The 21,149-nt window shown below is 40.4% G+C and overlaps 1 protein-coding gene across 2 annotated transcripts in view; it reads right to left on the minus strand.

Moving 5' to 3' along the window:
* Positions 1–21,149, minus strand: part of tenm1 (teneurin transmembrane protein 1) — a 230,956-nt gene that overhangs the window by 160,270 nt on the left and 49,537 nt on the right. For both annotated transcript variants that reach the window (XM_029691557.1, XM_029691556.1), the window contains exon 3: positions 19,042–19,302. In XM_029691557.1, the coding sequence (XP_029547417.1) occupies positions 19,042–19,302 (261 nt within the window). The remainder of the gene's footprint in view (positions 1–19,041; positions 19,303–21,149) is intronic.

The following is a 21,149-nucleotide window of genomic DNA, read 5'->3' on the forward strand; positions in this document are numbered from 1 at the left end:
TAACGTTACTACCCTGCATGAATCTGCAGGTAGCTAACCAACTAGGTTCAATGTTAGCTATCTAACATTAGGCTATTACTAGCAATGTAAATGGCTCTGAGATACGAATACTATCAGATCACTACACAGATCATACATGTAATGTTAGCTAGCTAGCTAGCTAACAGTACACTTTAACTTGAAATGAAAACGCCTTTCTGACCAAAATAGAAACGTGTAATATCTGAAAATGTAGCTAGCTAGACTCTCTCACCCATATACATGGCTGGACGCTTCTCCCTCTCTGTCACGGATACCATGGTTGCCCTTAGTTTGAAGATGTTTTATACAACAGCCTTCTTTCTGTGTGTTTTCTTTTCTACTCCGTCTACATATTTGCAATCAAACGCCAGAATTGTCTCCATCTCCTTAGCTATCATACTCTAATTCCACTGATTTCAAAACTCGGTGTCCAGAAAGTGGAGAACAACACTTATGCATTTCTACTATATCTATGATACATTTTTTTAAAGCAGTGTTAGAAAGGATTACCTACACATACTGACCAGCTCATATTATAGACAGAAGCATGCTACATGGCAGACCAATTCGAACTCATCTCTCGGCATGTCCAGCCAATCATAGCTAGAGGAAAGGTTGCTGGCTTTTTCCATGGCTAGACCAAGTAGGCTCGTAGTTTAACAATTGTATTCGTATTCACAGATGGCATACAAGTTTGTTATTAGGCACATACATGTGCACATGTTCCAGAAGGCTTTTCTGCCAAAAAATGCATTTTGATTTAAAAAAAAGTTTAAATTCAAATGGCGCTCTTGTAAAGTAGTGCTGCACGACATATACCTAGTTTCCTGAAACAAGTCACAATTGCTCAAATATACTTAAGTATCAAAAGTAAACGTATAAACCATTTCAAATTCCTTATATTAAGCAAACCACCATTTTCTTGTTTTTTTTTTAATTTACAGATAGCCAGGGGCACACTCCAATACTCTGACATACCTTACAAATGAAGCATGTCTGTTTAATGAGTCCGCCAAATCAGAGGCAGTAAGGATGACCAGGGATGTTCTCTTGATAAGTCGGGGAATTTGACCATTTTCCTGTCCTGCAAAGAATTCTAAATGTAACGAGTACTTTTGAGTGTCAGGGAAAATGTATGAAGTAAAAAGTACATTATTTTCTTTAGGAATGTAGTGAAGTAGAAGTAAAAGTAAAAGTAGTAAAAAAGATATATAAATAGTAAAGTACAGATACCCAAAAAAGCTACTTAAGTAGTACTTTAAAGTATTTATACTTTACACCACTGATTAAGGTACAGTAGACATGGCAAGCATAACAAGTGTTTTTCTTGAAAACAATAATCAGTTTACTATGACTTGGATTGAAATGGATTGACACAAAATATCTAATCAAGTGAATTAGAAAGTAATTATTCTTGAGCATAGAAGGTTGTACTGCTTATGTAAATAGTAATCTCAAGAAATACCCAAATGGTAATAATGGCTTGAGTCAGTCAACATTGTCTCACTGTTATTTCTCCATACTTTTTCATAACTGTATCATCATGGCTTTTTGATAGCATTTTCAAAAAATCCTCAATGTTCACAATTTCTGTCTCAATTCAATCCAAAGATATACAAGGTTTCATGGTTGTTAGTTTTGGAAACGAATTCATGTTTGTTGACAGCTCAATTAAAAATCGAACAAAACGGGATGTTGATCATTCTGTATGTCTTGGGAAGGGAGATGAGAATATAAGGAGAGAGACGTCAAAACCAGACAAGGAATACAATCAACCACTCAATCTGCATTAGTACTGCTAGATGTTTGCAAAGAAAGACAGCATAATTAAAATACAGCAGCTAAATTTATCAGGGCAGTAGAAACATGGAGCTTGTAGTCCCACTGGCCCATAGATCAAGATTAAATGTATCCTTCTTTTACTACTAGAAGCTTCTATTGAGAGAGGGCACTAAAGGCATTTGTGCTTTAATTCCTGTATTATGAAAGGTAAATATAAAACAGCACACTTGAATCTCACAGTCAACTCCTACCCTGGTATATGTTGTGACTGGTGTGCACTGGCTGGATTATGGGAGGTCACACAACATGGTGTGCAAATCCGCAGCAGGTTTGGGGCACAGCTCAGAGCCCCGATTATTATAACACCTGCTGCCCTGACTCCCACTCTCATTAAGGGCTCTATAACAAGATTACCCACATCATGCAATCTCTCTTCACAGTTTACCAAGCAGCTCTGGCTCTAATCAGAGTGGATGCCCTAATCGTAGTTGTTTTTGAACACGTTTAATATCTGGTCTATAGTAGTAGGCAATTCAGACATGCTTGAAAGGAAAATTCAAAGAAAAATACATGTAAGTGACTAAGGTTTAAAAAATAGCATGTATACAGAATTTGAAACAAAATATGGTACACGCTTCAAGATTGCTTTGATCAAGTGGACTGGGATATGTTCCGGGTAGCCTCAGACAATAACATTGACGTATACGCTGACTCGGTGAGTGAGTTTATTAGGAAGTGCATTAGAGATGTTGTACCCACTGTGACTATTAAAACCTTCCCTAACCAGAAACCATGGATTGGTGGCAGCATTCGCGCAAAACTGAAAGTGCGAACCACCGCATTTAATCATGGCAAGGCGACTGGAAACATGATCATATACAAACAGTGTAGCTATTCCCTCTGCAAGGCAATCAAACAAGCAAAGCGTCAGTATAGAGACAAAGTAGAGTCGCAATTTAATGGCTCAAACACGAGACGTATGTGACAGGGTCAACAGACAATCACGGATTACAAAAAGAAAACCAGCCCTGTCGCGGACATCGACGTCTCGCTCCCAGACAAATTACACAACTTCTTTGTGCACTTTGAAGACAATACAGTCCCACCGACACGGCCCGCTACCAAAGACTGTGGCCTCTCCTTCAATATGGCCGACGTGAGTAAAACATTTATATGTGTTAACCCTCACAAGGCTGCCAGCCCGCGTCCTCAGAGCATGCGCAGACCAGCTGGCTGGTGTGTTTACAGACATATTCAATCAATCCCTATCCCAGTCTGCTGTCCCCACTTGCTTCAAGATGGCCACCATTGTTCCTGTTCCCAAGAAAGCTAAGGTAACTGAACTAAATGACTATCGCCCCATAGCACTCACTACTGTCATCATGAAGTGCTTTGACAGACTAGTCAAGGATCATATCACCTCCACCCTACCTGATACCCTAGACCCACTCCAATTTGCTTACCGCCCCAATAAGTCCACAGATGATGCAATCGCCATCACACTGCACACTGCCCTATCCCATCTGGATAAGAGGAATACCTATGTAAGAATGATGTTCATTGACTACAGCTCAGCATTTTACACCATAGTACCCTCCAAACTCATCATTAAGCTTGAGACCCTGAGTCTCGACCCCGCCCTATGCAACTGGATGCTGGACTTTCTGACGGGCCACCCCCAGGTAGTGAAGGTAGGAAACAACATCTCCACCCTTCTGATCCTCAACACTGGGGCCCCACAAGGGTGCGTTCTCAGCCCTCTCCTGTACTCCCTGTTCACCCATGACTGCGTGGCCAACTCAATCATCAAGTTTGCAGACGACACTACAGTGATAGGCTTGATTACCAACAACGACGAAACGGCCTACAGGGAGGAGGTGATGGCCCTCGGAGTGTGGTGTCAGGAAAATGACTTCTCACTCAACGTCAACAAAACAAAGGAGATGATTGTGAACTTCAGGAAACAGCAGAGGGAGCACCCCCCTATCCACATCCAAGGGACAGTAGTGGAGAAGGTGGAAAGTTTTAAGTTCCTCGGCGTACACATCATGGACAAACTGAAATGGTCCACCCACACAGATAGTGTGGTGAAGAAGGCGCAATAGCGCAACAATTTGGCTTGTCACCTACAACCCTCACAAACTTCTACAGATGCACAATCGAGAGAATCCTGTCGGGCTGTATCACCGCCTGGTATGGCAACTGCACCGCCCTCAACCGCAAGGCTCTCCAGTGGGTAGTGCGGTCTTCACAACGCATCACCGGGGGCAAACTACCTGCCCTCCAGGACACCTACAGCACCCGATGTCACAGGAAGGCCAAAAATATCATCAAGGACAACACTGCCTGTTCACCCCGCTACCATCCAGAAGGCAAGAAGGCATCTTGCCTATGCCGTTCGGCCATCGTGCATCCATATATTATAATATATGTACTGTACATATTCTTATTCCATCCCCTTACATTGTGTATATAAGGTAGTCGTTGTGAATTTGTTAGATTACTTGTTAGATATTACTGCACTGTCGGAACTAGAAGCACAAACATTTTGCTACACTCGCATTAACATCTGTTAACCATGTGTATGTGACAAATAAAAATTTGATTTGATTTAAAATCAATAGAGATAAAAAAAAAACAAAGTCTGGTTTTGTTCAAGGGTCTAGTTATAACTGCACACACTCCCACCCAAAAAGGGCACTCTGACTTTTTAGACACACCTGTGCACAATCTTATCGCTTCAAGAGCAGTACATTTAGCCAAAAGCACTTCATACATCATGGCGACGGAGCCAATCTTTATTTAGATGGGTCATCATTTGTATTCCTGACAGCACAATAGTGGGTGAGGAAGGCTAATTCTCAGGGTGGTTAGTGTGCACTCTGCGATAAGCTTGACTCGCGGCAAAGGGAAAAGCACCTATTATGTGGATTTTCAATTCAACTCCTCAGAATTGCCTGCTGCCTGTGACACAGCCATGTGTTTGTTCAGAGCAGCGACACATATCACTTTTTAGGGGCCTGCATGAAGGGTGGAAAGGTCTCTGCTAGTGTCAATATTTCAGATGCTGCTCCATTGCTGTGCCAATGTTTTATTTCACGTCACAGATGCACAGAGGAATGGACTGCATTGGCAGAGTGAGGACACTTGAAATCTTCTACTACTTGGAATGATCTTTCAGGTCAGCGAGCACTTTTGAGTAATCACAGCAGTGCTCACCAACCCTGCTATCTCAGATATTGCAAATGTGTTTTTGGCAAATGTGTTTGGACAACGCCTTAGGGAAATATTGAAGTTTTGCGTTCAGCATCTCCAACCCAGAAAGCTCTACCAGCCTAACGATTACGCCAATGACGCATCCATTTTCCTGGGTCCCGAGAGGAATGCTGAATATCTACCGCCATCAAGAGGAGAAAGCGACGTTAGCCAGAGGGCTCGTTCTGACAGAAAATCCTTAACATTATCAATGATTCTTTAAGATAAGACGAATCAATTAATATAAAGGGAATTAGTAGGCCTACTGTAAAGGTTTATGTCAATAACATGAATATGGCGCTACCCATTTTCCCATACCCTTTTCCTCTCTACCTTTTTCAGACATGCGCAAATCAAACATTTTGATGTTGCCATTTCATGATGGAGTATCAAAGAGGATATCAGCTTATCAGAGTAGTAAGCATTTGTAAATGTTCAGCAGGTGAATTCTCATCATGTGAAATAATGATGAATACTGACATTGGAATCTAATGTGGGAGGACTGGAAACATTGGTTTGTCTGTTTAAAACCCCATGATCTAAGACGACCATGTTGCTTCTGCATGTTATGACTATCATCATTAGCCTGGACTATTATACTTTAACATGTTGAATGAGATTAATTACATTTTTATTCTTCTGTTTCCCATGCATATTATTTCCAGTGTATCCCACTTGCATGGTAAGTGATAAGTTAATGTAGATTTAGTTACTGTAATATTGAATTAAATTAAAGGTTCAAACTTGGTATGAAGCCATACAAATCCATGGACAGAGACTAAACACACTTGCCTCCTCTGTTTTATTTGAGGCATGTTCATAGAAAATCTTGGTCTAGGTTTATAGGATAGTGTGCAGGACCTTTATTGGTTTTACGTTTCAATAAAACAAACATTAACATGGACCTGGACACTGAATTTACATACGCAGGTTGAATACCAAAGGGATCCAGTGTTATATATATTAGCTTTCTATGGTCTTAGCATTCCATTCGTCTGTCTCTGCATCCCAGGGGACCAGTACAGATGTTCCTGCCTGAATCAGATGCTGTTTTATAACACAACCATTCCATTCACGCAGTCATTACACCATAACACTGAATATGTGCACCAATGGACACATAACAACAGCGAGCACAAACAAATAATCGAGTGTATTCATTTCATCAGAGGAATAGAGGTGATTCAATCTATTCATTCTTCAATTAAATTCCGCAACTACAAATTACTGATAATTAAAATTGTCTGAACCGTTCCATTTCTACCAAACCTGTTATTATCATTTTCTATAACAGTATATCTTTATCACATGGCACATATAAAACATAATCACTTTGAACAAATGTGTGAATTTGCATTTAGAGAGACCAAGAAGATGAAACCTCCCATGCTTTGCAGAACCCTAGAGAATGAGACACAATGCAGGCATAAAAGTGGTGTGTGTGTGTGTGTGTGTGTTTGTGTACGCGTGCATGCATGTGTGTGTGTGGTGTGTGACAGCAGCAAGAGCCAGCCCCAGTTTGCCAGCATTACGCATTCTGTCGGAGGTCAATCCATTATCATTCCTGACATTTCAAACAGATAAGAGCCCACCGCTGCCATTCTATTACCGAAATCATAATGGAATTTGGGGACATTGCAAATAGATGTTTGACTTTGGCGGATTAAGGCAGAAAGCTCCATAAGAAAATGTTATCAAAGGCCTGTTGACCAAACAAATGAAACAGGTGTTGTTCTGTGTTTTCCAGGGCAGACAGTAGCAATGAGCATCTGCAGGGGAGGGGAACATTATTAGCATTTGGGCCAAGTGGGAGTGTGCTCTCTCTCTCTCACACCCCTTGTACAGTGTATAATGTAGATTTTCAGCATTGTTATCCAGGTTCTCATTGAATTTCAAATAAATCCCCAAGACAGACCTAGTTCCAAGTGGCAGGAAACGAAAGCCGATAATTAAGAGTGTTGGATAAAATCTATCAGTCCCCCCCAACCCCCGACTGCAACGACCGCAACGGAACCAGAAGAGGAGACTTACATGTGGATAATATGCAATTGAAATAAACCATTTAAACTTTAAATATGTTGAATCCCTTTTCTGTGCTTTGTTTTACGAGATTTTTGCTGCTCTTGAGACTGTTAAAGTGTTGAATGTTAACCTCCCTAATTACACAAACAAGCAGCAAATGAATCTCTCCAGTGGAGCCAGGAGAGCCAGATGTGTCAGTCCTTTAGAAAATATGTCCGTTCCCCAGAGTGATGCCTCCATTTACGATGTGACTGAAGCCTTATGCTTTCTTCCTAAAGCAAGTCACATTATCGCCCGCTCTCACCGACACTCACTGGGAGAGTTGTGCTGTGTCTGTGTGCGGCAACAGCATCATCATCTAGCCTTATGAGTAGGAGGGAGGATGGCATAAAGCCTGTCAACCAAGCTGAAGATAAACTACTGCCACAGTTGCAGCCATGCACAGAATAAAAAGTAATTCTGATGAAAACCACAGCCAAAGTTTGTTTGATTATAACTCTGAAACAAGACCATTTTCTATCTCTTCTAAAAGAACCACGGAGAAGACCTTAGTCCAATGAACGCTCAGAGAGATGCTGGAAGAGACATACAATTATGGCATTTCCTCTTCACTAACAATGCAACTGAAGACGGCATTGATTTTTGTGAAATGTTCATTTTCCCCAAAACGGAGTTTAAAAACTCCAAACGCCACATTATTTCCTGAGTAATGTAAGAGAATCAAAACAATGATCATTATGATTTGGTGGGGCTGTCACCTCTGGAGAGATCTATGAATATAAAGTTGGTGCAGCTCATAAAGTTAGGTCTTGGTGGTGTCGGATTGAGATGAGGAAGCTTATGCATTTCATAATTACATTTTGAAAAAGACTGTGCAAGCCAGGGAGTCAGAAGATGCCAACCGTCTATATTTAATGAGGGTCAAATTTAGAGCTGCCATTTTAACGTTGTATGGAAGACCCAGAAAAAGAGAATAGGCTATTGCTTATTGTGGTCATTAAGCTGACATTCCAATTTGAGTTCCAACTCCTGAATGAAAAACCCTGCTTAGACTTGTAACTGCTCTAAGAGCCATATGAGGTCTGTTAACTTGGCTGCGTCTGATCATCACTAATTTATGTTATTTTTGAGTCCTTTTCATATTTCATGGTGTGAGAGGGAGTGGAGCAGGAATATAGATAGAGATGGCTTTAAGCCAAAGAGAACAGCTCTTGAGAAAAGAACAGAGGGCAGAGAAGGGAGGAAGAAATGGTGAGAGGGGGGTCCAGGAGGGGAGAAGGGGGAGTTGGGGTCAACATGAGATGTACTGGCGAGGGTGAACGTGTTTGGAGCAGTGGATGGCGGATGAAAAAGGACTAATAGGAATAAGTCCATGACTGCCAGGAATGTGGGGAGTGTGGGGGTTGGCAAGAGTCATCATCTAGGAGTAATGATGGCAAAGAAGCGGCAAGGAGGAATTTATGAGTGAAAAGACACAGGCAGGGCAGGCATTGTTAACAAGCATATCCAGTGGCAGATTGCAGATGAGGGAGTTTTCTGTGGAAGAGAATGATATGGTCAAGATTAGGAGCTCTTGCAGCTTAATATGTTGGTCTGGATCTCTTCCATTGTGTCTGTCTGCAAGCTGTTTCCTGCTTACTGAACATAGCTGTTCAGAGCAAAGATGGAGAGAAAGACATTTGAAGTGGTAAAAAGGGCACCGTTTTGATGGGTGACTGTTCAGAAGAGGAAGACGCCTTCAGGGTGAAAGACAAAAAAAGAGTTGTTTCAGCAGGAAGAGGGCCATATACAGTGCATTCGGGAAGGTATTCAGACCCCTTGACTTTTTTCACATTTTGTTACATTACAACCTTATTCTAAAATGGATTAAATAAATGTATTTCCTCATACATCTACACAGAATACCCCATAATGACAAAGCGAAAACAATTTTGTAGACATTTTTGCAAATGTTTTAAAAATCTAAAACTGAAATACCTTATTTACATAAGTATTCAAATCCTTTGCTACGAGTCTCGAAATTGAGCTCAAGTGCATCCTGTTTTCATTGATCATATTGAGACGTTTCTAAAACTTGAAACGTCTCAATATGAGTCCATCTGTGGTAAATTAAATTGACTGGACATGATTTGGAAAGGCACACACCTGTCTATATAAGGTCCCAGAGCAAAAACCAAGCCATGAGTTTGAAGGAATTGTCCGTAGAGCTCCGGGACAGGATTATGTTGAAGGAACAGAGCTGGGGAAGGGTACCAAAATATTTCTGCAGCATTGAAGGTCCCCAAGAACACAGTGGCCTCCATCATTCTTAAATGGAAGAGCTCCAGAGTTCCTCTGTGGAGATGGGAGAACCTTCCAGAAGGACAACCATCTCTGCAGCACTCCACATATCAGGCCTTTATGGTAGAGTTGCATGACGGAAGCCACTCCTCAGTAAAAGGCACCTGACAGCCCGCTGTAATTTGCCAAAAGGTTACCTAAAGACTCTCAGACCATGAGAAACAAGATTCTCTGGTCTGATGAAACCAAGATTGAACTCTTTGGCCTGAATGCCAAGGGTCACAATCCCTACGGTGAAGCATGGGGGTGGCAGCATCATGCTGTGGGGATGTTTTTCAGCAGTGACTGGTAGATCAGTCAGGATCAAGGGAAAGATGAACAGAGCAAAGTACAGAGAGATCCTTGATGAAAACCTGCTCCAGAGAGCTCAGGACCTCAGACTGGGACTAAGGTTCACCTTCCAACAGGACAACAACCCTAAGCACACAGCCAAGACAACGCAGGTGTGGCTTCGGGACTTGTCTCTGAATGTCCTTGAGTGGCCCAGCCAGAGCCTGGACTTGAACCCGATCAAACATCTCTGGAACGACCTGAAAATAGCTGTGCAGTGACACTCCCCATCCAACCTGACAGAGCTTGAGAGGATCTGCAGAGAAGAATGAGATAAACTCCCCAAATACAGGTGTGCCAAGCTTGTATTGTCAAACCCAAGAAGACTTGAGTCTGTAATTGCTGCCAAAGGTGCTTCAACAAAATATTGAGTAAACGGTCTGAATACTTAAGTCAATTTAATATTTCTGTTTTATTTTATAAATTTGCAAATAATTTTTAAAAAAAACTGTTTTTGCTTTGTCATTATTGGGTATTGTGTGTAGATTGATGTTTTGATTTTAGAATAAGGCTGTAATGTAACAAAATGTGGAAAAAGTCAAGGGGTCTGAATACTTTTCGAATGCAATGTGAATGAGCAGGAAAAATCGATTGTCATTTTTCATTTTGTCATTGAGTTGGATGACTGCCTCCCACCCTGACAAAATGTAAGCCCTTTAGTTCAAACTTGAATTAGAAATTGTCAGATATTATCCCACTGGGCAAAAAAATGGTTGAATCAACATTGTTTTCATGCAATTTCACCCCTAAACTATGTGATGGTGTTGAATCAACGTGGAAAACTGACTGGATTTGCAAAAAGTCAACAACATAGCGAGGGGAAAAAATGGTGACAATTAATTTCATGTTGAATTCACGTTAGTTGACAACTCAATCAAATGTAAATCAAAACTAGACGTTTAACTGACTGAATTCTGTGCCCAGTGGATTGGTTCCTCGAGTTGAACCCACCCAGAGACACAGATCATTAGGCTACATATACAGTACCGTAGGCAGTATATTCCAGTATACTCTAAAATGAAGGGAAACCATAGCAGCTCCTACACATGGTGGCTTCAGCATGTTCTTCAGACAACCAACCAATGCATAAAAAGGAGATACACATTATTTCGTCAAGACTCATTTGTCATTTGCCCAAATGGATAACATCGACCATCTCAGGGTGGTGTAATGAAAACAAGCAACTATCCACAAATGCAGGCAATATGTCTATCAATATGTCTTCAGAGTCATCTTCCAGCCAATTGGTTGGCCTTAGCCAATCAGATCTACTAATGAGTGTCTAATTGATACTCAGCTGGAGTTAAATTCAGGATGCACAGTGTGTCTCCAGGGCTGGATTTACACAGGCAGTCCAATTCTGATCTTTTGCCCAATTATTGGCAAAATGTCAAAAGACGCAATTAGTGAAAAAATATCAGAATTGGGCTGCCTGTATAAACGGGAGGATCAACGTAGGAGGATCAACGTAGAACAACACTGTAGTAGAGGACTTCATCCTCTCTCCCCAGCCTAGTAGCCTGAACTGGCAGGTGGATGACCTCCTCATGTTTGTTCAGCAGGACACTGATGGTGCTGCAGTCAGCACACATGTCAATTATCACCAAACAAACACACTAGCTAGTGTTAGAGCTGGGCCTTTGCAGTGGGGAAACTGCACCAGCTAGCACATTTCACCCATTCTTTAATTTTAACCATTTCCTCAAATTTTAAGACAGAGTGGTATAATAACGGCACTTATCCTAAAATGGAGCCTCATTTCCTGTTCTCTGGCTTATTCTGATTAGGCTTTAGATATTGAAAATTAAATATTAATACTGGAGGGTTTTAAGAATTCATTAAAAAGGCATTATTTTATAAGTAGGCAAATTATGTTGAACAATAATAAAACAGCCAAAGGGCTCCCTAAATGTACACATTTTCATCCATTCATCATCTATTTGTATCTATCCATCTATTGCCCTGTGAAGTATATTATGGGTAAATTGGAAATAAAATACAGATGTAGGATCTTAGTTTGATCACTCTTTTGTTGCTGAGAATTTGCATGCACAGCAGGAAATGCAAACTTGATCAGACTTGATTTGCCCTAATGAAAAATGTATCAACCCCTACAAAACATGTCTATTCATTATAATCCACACAATAATTCACATTTCCTGTTGCTGCAGGATTATTTTCCTGCTGTAGCAAACTGGCTCAAATTAAGATCCTACATCTGTAACTACACATCAATTGCATTCAAAAGAGTATCATTCATAGCCAGGACAGCATCAGGCGGCAGTGGCAGATGTAGAAGCCTCAGCTTTGACATGCAGGCTGTTCCAGCAGTCAGACAGCAGAGGCAGACACATATGAGGGATCTCTCTTGGTTGCTACCTTTAGCATTAATCAGGCTCATCATCACTGGAGCTGCCTGCTCTGAAGTCTCTAATATGGGGCAAAAAAAGTAAAGTCTGATTCAACACCCTCCTCAGTGTACATTTCCCTCACAAGAATGGCATGGTAATTCTACAGAATAATACACTTTTTTTTTTGTTTCTGTACTGTGGGGTTGACGACAGAAACGCTCAGGATGCAAAAGACAAAGCAATGAGATGGAATCAGTCAAATAACTGTTTTCCACTGGAAAAATAATACATGCAATAATACAAATCAATCAGACATGGAAAATATCCTATATCCAAGACAATAAGTCCCACAATGCATCAGAAAGATGTCACTTTCTGATGCAGACAGGCTGACAGTCTTGACTTGAGCACACTTAGAAAAAAGGTGCTATCTAGAACTGGTGCACCTACCATATATACAGATGTTCCCATAGGAGAACCTGGTGCACCTGGTGCACCTACCATATATACCATATATACGGATGTCCCCATAGGAGAACCTGGTGCACCTACCATATATACCATATATACGGATGTCCCCATAGGAGAACCTGGTGCACCTGGTGCACCTACCATATATACCATATATACGGATGTCCCCATAGGAGAACCTGGTGCACCTGGTGCACCTACCATATATACCATATATACGGATGTCCCCATAGGAGAACCCTTTAAAGAACCCTTTTTGGTTGCAGGTAGAAACATTTTGGTTCCAGGTAGAACACGTTTGTGTTCCATGTTGAACCCTTTTTTACAAAGGGTTCTACCTGGAACCCAAACGGGTTCTACCTGGAACCAAAAAGTGTTCTACCTGGAACCAAAAAGGGTTCTCCTATGAGGACAGTGTCACGTCCTGACCAGTAAAGGGGCTGTTTGTTATTGTAGTTTGGTCAGGGCGTGGCAGGGGGTGTTTGTTTAGGGTGTTTCGGGGTTGTTTGGGTTATGTTCTATGTTAGTTTATTTCCATGTTATTTCTAGTTGGTCTATTTCTATGTGGATTTTTTCGGGTTGACCTTCAATTGGAGGCAGCTGCTTCTCGTTGCCTCTGATTGAAGGTCCTATTTATAGGGGTGTTTGTTCTATGGGGATTTGTGGGTAGTTATTTCCTGGTTTAGTGTTTGTTGCACCTGACGGGACTGTTTGGAGTCGTTTGTTTTTGTATACGTGTTTATTTTGTAAAAAAATAAGATGAGTATACATTTTCCCGCTGCGTTTTGGTCCACTCCTTACGACAATTGTGACAGACAGCCGAAGATTCCTATTGGAACCCTTTTTTAAGAGTGCATAGTCCAATCAGATGGACTGTCTACTCCAAATACAGACATACGATACACCCCAAAACTTCAAAGCCCACATCTGTCAGAAATCTAGACAACATAGTCTCTTTAAATATTGACCCCTATAATCAGACCATACATTCAGCCAGCCCTGTCGTTACAGTGGGTAACTTCCCTGATCATTAAAACCATCATCATTACAGCCAAAAAACATTAAGTACAAGGGCACACGCTAATATCTAATGATAAACAAGCTAGCATCCTAAGAGGAATACACACCACGGTATTCTGTCTAATGCTCTTAATTCATCTCATATTTAACAGTTTGGTTTAATCCTTCCCTTTGATGTTTTCCTGATGAAATTGTTCAAGCTCGTCTGCTTTATTTAGACTGATATGGCTCATACGTTTCCATAACGGAGTCAGTCATTAGGAGGGTATTTGATGTGTCCGTCTTCCGAGGGTTCGTGTGTCTCACAGCCCCCAATCATCTCGTCTCAGAGTAGCCAGAGGGAGAGGAGGATGGCTCTGATGTCGACACTTTACATTAAACTGATGAAATTCATTCAAAGATGTGAATCCATCACACAATATCAGTCCTGGCATATGGGGGCCGTTAAAATATTAATAATTAATAGAATCATCTTATTGAACCACTGCAGAGCTCAGGTTCTCATTTTCTCATTTTCACTCCTGCCAATTTTCCGGCACGAAATGGAAGGGGGAGAAAACAAATTGAACAAATAATACCTTTTTGGTATGAATTTTAGATTAAGGCTTGTCACCTGTTAAACTTGTATTAAATTACATGATGGACAGTTTGGGAGATAACTTTGTTATCACCACAGCTTGAATACAAATTTTATATAGAGCATAATTCATATAAATGAGATATATTTGACAATGCAGAGGAATGAAACCCAGACGTGTGGATTCTTTATGTTTTTTTACTTTCTACAAGATACTGTCATTGTCTCCCGGAAATCTGATCCAAATGTAAAGAACAAGGCAGTTAAAATCACATTTGAAACATGCAAAGAGTCCCTGTACTAACTTTCTTCTGCACAGAGAATATAATCAGCCCATGACTACTTATGTCTGTTTCTGGAGCCCTTCAGACACACAGATAAATGTGGTCCTGATTGTTGCCTTATATTTCTATTTAATTGCCCAGGGACGTGTTGTAGTACCATATCAGCTAAAGACCCTCTGAGGTGACGAATGGAATGGTCGATAATTCACCAGAGGCTGGGCTTCAGGAGCTAAAAGCCAAATGCATTTACACAAGACGTCCAGGGGACCGCTGTACATGGCCTAATCTCACACCAAATCCCACAAGACCACTCCTGGAACGGATCCAGGCCAGTTTGTTATGTGGCATTCCACCAAGAGAGGAAACAAACTTTGTTGTTTGTGTACAGCGTAGTACTTACTCTGTACACATTGGCATGAACAACTTAAACAAATTGATTTTGCATCATTGTATATCAAAACAAGGAAGCAAAAGATTGTTCTAGGTCTGATAAAGTATTACACTAAATAAAACATAAAGACAATATAAAATGTAGTAAAACTTTAGATGGCAAAACAGCTCTGAGCTACATTTGCAATATCTTTGTAAGATAAATACAATATACTGTAGTACATGGATTGAAATAAAGGCAAAATTGTAAAATCCTCAACATCATGACACATTTATGATGTAGATCAACTCTACAACATTTTGTCTTGTAACAAGAATACTGTTCAACCCATCGATAACATCTATACTGTAGACCTCATCCGGAAAATGAAGTATACATGAGCATCATAAATTAATGGGAAGCAGTTTCGGATGATTTATACCGTCTGTTACCCATCAGCTATTTAACTCCTCACTTCAAAACATTCAGTGAACATTAATAAACAGAAGTACTTATAAAGCATGAACTGGATTGATAAATGAAGAATACATTAATTGATAGATAAGAACACAAATACATACTGTATATAAAGCTACAGTATGAAACTTGAACTTTTGAAACACAGGTTCAAATTGTTGTTGGCAAATCCTTTCTTTTAAATCCATTAATGACCGAGTGAGTTACTCCTGTAGTTTTGTTACTGGGAGCTCAATCCAGGCGATGCATTAATGTATAATCTGTCACAAAGTCTCACTTTACAAACAAGGAGATATTGATCAGATGGGAATCTTTTCCTTTAATCATTTTGTTTGCGGAGTTTTGGCTGTTTCAGCTCTGAATTTCTCAGGAACATAAAAAAAAAACTAAACCCTTTGGTGGTGTCACGGTTGTCATAGGAATGAGTGGACCAAAGTGCAGCGTGTGTGTCATTCCACATTTAATTTATACTGTGAAACTATGCAATACATAAATAAACTGAAAGACAAAAACAACAATCCGTGACGCAGAGGTGAAACATACACTACTCAAAATTAATCTCCCACAAACTGAAATATGACCTCAAATTACAGACAACGATGACCAGCTGCCTCTAATTGGAGATCATCTCAAACAAAGCCCAACATAGAAATACAAAAACTAGAACAACCCAACATAGAAATACAAAACTAGAACATAACATAGAAAAACTCAACTAGAAAACCCCCCTGTCATGCCCTGACCTACTCTACCATAGAAAATAACAACTTACTATGGTCAGGACGTGACATGTGGTGCAAGGCACAGGGGGAGGTGACGCATACAGATTTATGTTACTCCTATGATTGACACCAGTGAAAATGTAGGCTCATGCAGGGTAATAGATACACACAGCGAATATGACTCAAGATGGAATTATTGTACAGCTATTCTAGAATCAAATTATCAATATTTCCTAGGGTCTGCCTAGAATGTACTGTAGTTAGCCATCCATCAGAGAGACATACTGTTCATAACATGAAAGTGCCCATGTACTACTACTACTACTACTACTACTACTAAGGTATGTTATGATTTCTAACACTGCTGGCCAAGGGTATAACCTCAACTATTTTCTTGAGGACAACCTCACACATGCATGTGACAGCCACAATGGGGCCTAATCCATCAATGTTTGGCGTTAGATATCGTTGTGTTTGTTCTGAAGGGGTACAGAAGCCTAGAACGAAGAGGAGGGTTTATGGCAATCAACCAAATGTGCTGTATGATATATGAACCAAATATGCTAATATATAATGTGCAGCCTGACCATAGCAGATTTTCAAATAACACTTCCAAACCCTTGAAGAACCGGAAAAAGCCACTCCTTCCCAAATCAAAGAATAACAAGAAGCCATTCATTCTTAGCCTTCATGCTTGTCTATGGTGCATAGCATTCATTTCTACACTCATCCACAGTGGTTTTACATGCATGGTAATCCTTTACAGAACAATAGTTGTATTTACCCAACATAATCTGTGAAATACCAGGAGAGGACAGAGTACTGTGGCATCAAGTAGCCAAAATATAACAAGAGCAATTGGTTCCTTCCAAGGGAGTATAAAGGTCAGATCCGTTCAGAGTAAACTGATAAATACTGCATTAAGAAACAGTGATAATATTTTTCTACATGGGGAGGAATAGCATTAGATACTTTAATAGTGAGGAGCCAAGACATTAACTCAGGGAGGGAGGTAAACTGCATCTGAACCTCCCTCTGCGCTGCAGCTCATTAAAATTGCAGATCACATACATCATCAGTGCCATGCCAGTTCAAAACCCCATCCTGCTCTTCCTTTCCATTGGTCTGTCAGTCTTAACAGATCAGCAGGAGTCAGGGACGGTAAGAGAAAGACAAGGCCCACCATTTTCCCACTTCAAACACAGCCTTTCTCCCACCACAAAGCAATATTTATTCCCTAGAGTGATAATCGTTCTGACTGAGAATAAATAAATGCTGAGGGACATTCTGGTGCAGATAAAGACAATAAGGCAATATTAATAATAAAGCAACAACAATGACAACATTGTCTCTGTAATGACCTCAGCGATTAACGTGGCCATGCTTCCCAACAGATATGCACTGAGTGTACAACATTAGGAACACTTGCTCTTTCCATGACATAGACTGACCAGATGAATCCAGGTGAAAGCTATGATCCCTTATTGATGTCACCTGTTAAATCCACTTCAATCAGTGTAGATAAAGGGGAGGAGACAGGTTAAAGAAAGATTTTTAGGCCTTGAGACAATTTAGACATGGATTGTGTTTTTGTGCTATTCAGAGGGTGAATGGGCAAGACAAAATGCCTTTGAACAGGGTATATATGGTAGGTGCACCAGTTTGTGTTAAGGACTGCAACACTGCTGTTTTTTACATGCTCAACAGTTTCCTGTGTGTATCAAGAATGGTCCACCACCCAAAGGACATCCAGCCAACTTGACACAACTGTGGGAAGCATTAGAGTCAACATGGGCCAGCATCCCTGTGGAACGCTTTCGGCACCTTGTAGAGTCCATGCCCCGACGAACTGAGGCTGTTCTGAGGGCAAAAGGGGGTGGGGGGTGCATCTCAATATTACAAACGTATTCTCAATGTTTTGTACACAGTGTTTAACATTCACAAATGCACATTTCTGGCAGGATAAATAGTCAATGTGAAGGCTAAGGAGTACATTTGAATGGCAGTAACATTGCATCACAGGGGACAGTACCCTCCAGTCCACAGCTTACAATCTCAAAAACAACTCATCTGCACCTGTTTATTAATAATGTTCTCTGGTGATGCTCTATTTCTTCCATTATTACCACAAATGACATCATGCATGAATCTCGTGTAAAAGCACTTTGAGACAAACATTCAAAATAACAAGCTGATATAAATCAAATTATTACTTGATTTATTCTCTCCTCCACATACTGTATGTTGATATATATTTTTTTTACAGCTGTTGGAGACCTGAAATGGGTAACTAACACTGCTGTCTGATTTCACATGAGAAACGAGGCTGCTACAGACTCACTCTTTTCTCTCATCAGACTTGACCCTGGAAAAGGTTCCTCACACAAGCAAACTTAATTTCACACTAACGTTCTGCCTCTCACTGAAGAGTGTGCATAGCGAATTAAGAGCGTGACATCCCTGATACAAATATCACTTCTCTTGACGATCAATAGACTGAGCCTGCTCTTTGTTTGCTTTCATTACCTGCTGAATGAATCCCCGGGTCTTCAAGATAAATACATACCCCAAAATCATTATATTCCTCAGTACACACTGTCGCAGTACACACACTGTCACTTTATGGTGTATAGTACAGTAGGTCCCAATGCCTTGAGGACCTTGCCGCCTTACAAAAGGTTTTACCTGACACCTTGCAATTGTGGTCACTATGGAGTTCTTGGGTTGACATCATGGACAGATTTGGTGGAAAACATAACAGAAGTGTTTAGCTTTACTGCAGCGGGACCCATTTTCATTATTTTCATAGCGAAATTATGGGAAAATAGTGGGATACACAGCTACCTATTGAACAAAGCTCAATCCTACGTACAGCATAGTTATTAACAGGTTATGAACAAAAAATGGATTGTTGTTTTATACCTTTTGATGAAATGATAAGAACACACAGACAGTGGGATATGTAAATAAATGGTGTATAACCCCATGGTGTTGCATTTCCCGTGCAGTGTGGTCTTACCGTTCTCACCGTCTGACTTCCTCTCCTGCTCGGTGTCAGTGAGAGACAGGACAGAGTTGGCTCTGCTGGACAGACAGGAGCTGTGCTCCGATTTAATCTCCTGCATCCAGAGTCTTAGGGCGTGGTCGGGCGAGGGCCCACCCTCCGTCTCTGTCTCCACATCAGAGCCCATGCCCAGTGGGTAGCCATGCTGGGGGGTAGAGCGAAGCTCTGCCTGGTAGTTGGGCCGCGCTAGCTGGGTGGATTCACAGAAGTCCATCTCTAGGAGAGAGAAAGGAAATAACAACATCAAGTCACATACTTTATGTATAGCAATATGAACTAATTTATTTTCATATCTCCGCCAGTGTTTTATGGTGTTATATTATTTCATATATCAAAACAAAGAATTATAGTGTACACTGCAGTAAGTTCATCACTGAAGAAGCTAATAATATTTGAAATAAACAGGCACTGCAAGAGCCAAGAGGACACTATTTTGAAAGCTACAGTACTTGGTAGAACTGTTGTAATGCCACCAATAATGGAACGCTAGACAGATATTGTCAGAAAATACTTTAGAATGTAATACTTTCTGGCTTTATTTAAACCATTTGGCTATTCATTAAAATTCAGAAAATGCCTCTAAATGGCTCACCTTTAAACATCAATCATTGAACAACCATCTACAGATCATTCTAACTAAATGAGAAACAAAGACTGTTTCTATTATAATAAAACCGTGAGATAATTCATAGTGACATATAGTTTCAGGGACGAAATGCTGTGAAGTAAATTGAGTTTTTCCCATTGATCTCCCAAATAAAGCAACGGAAAGAGATATTTTTGGTGCTCACTTACATATCCCTTGGGGAAGTGCTCACCAAACATATGAAAATTGTTTCTAAGAGTCAGATTTCTTTACAGAGAATGGGCTTTATAGTTATCACAGTATCCACTATGTTGTCATACTCTATTTATTGAAAGGTAGCTGGTGGCAGTGAAAGCAGATTCGCAAAGGCTGTTCTAGAGTGCAACATGCCATATTTTTGTCAATGCACATCATTTTGAAACAATGTTTAGTCCACATTTCGTGTTTGGTGAACCCTTTTAAAACGGAACATTTTACTACTGCTGGTTGATACCTATCAGTATACTGTGTGGTACACTGACCTACACTGGTATAGCCTGGGTAAAACTGTTTCTGCTCTCTTGCCAACTCCTTATGGAATTGATCCTTCGCTAAGCCCTGCCAATCGCAGTGCTCCGTTGGATAGCAACTGTCATCAAACAGGCTCGCATCCGACCTGCCTCAGACAAACTCACATTTCACATACAAGGTTTAAATGGCTAAATAATTGATAAGTGCACCAGGGGTACTTGCGACTGTGATTCCTGAAATGCAGAGCCTATTTTACGAATTCAAAACACTAGTTAGTTAGCTAGCCAGTCAATATAACTTGTTTTATCCAAATGGATGTTAGCTACCTAAGTTAGCTATATTATGAATTTAACTCTCATCTGTTGTCAACATCAAATTTTATTTGTCACATGCGCCGAATACAACAGGTGTAGACCTTCATGTAAAATGCTTACTTATGAGTCCTTACTTAACCAACAACGCAGAGTTTTAAAAATGTAAGTAAGAAACTAGCTAAAGAAACTAAAGGAAAAATAGTAACACAATAAAAATAACAATAACGAGGATATATATATACAAGGAGTACCGGTACCGAGTCAATGTGCAGGGTTACTGGGTATTCGAGGTAATTGAGATAATGTACATGTAGGTAGGGTATTCGAGGTAATTGAGATAATGTACATGTAGGTAGGGGTATTCAAGGTAATTGAGATAATGTACATGTTGGTAGGGGTATTCGAGGTAATTGAGATAATGTACATGTAGGTAGGGGTATTCGAGGTAATTGAGATAATGTACATGTAGGTAGGGGTATTCAAGGTAATTGAGATAATGTACATGTAGGTAGGGGTATTCAAGGTAATTGAGATAATGTACATGTAGGTAGGGGTATTCGAGGTAATTGAGATAATGTACATGTAGGTAGGGGTATTCGAGGTAATTGAGATAATGTACATGTAGGTAGGGTAAAGTGACTATGCAGAGATAA

The sequence above is a fragment of the Salmo trutta genome, chromosome 15 (assembly GCF_901001165.1).
Source record: "Salmo trutta chromosome 15, fSalTru1.1, whole genome shotgun sequence".
NCBI lineage: Eukaryota > Metazoa > Chordata > Actinopteri > Salmoniformes > Salmonidae > Salmo > Salmo trutta.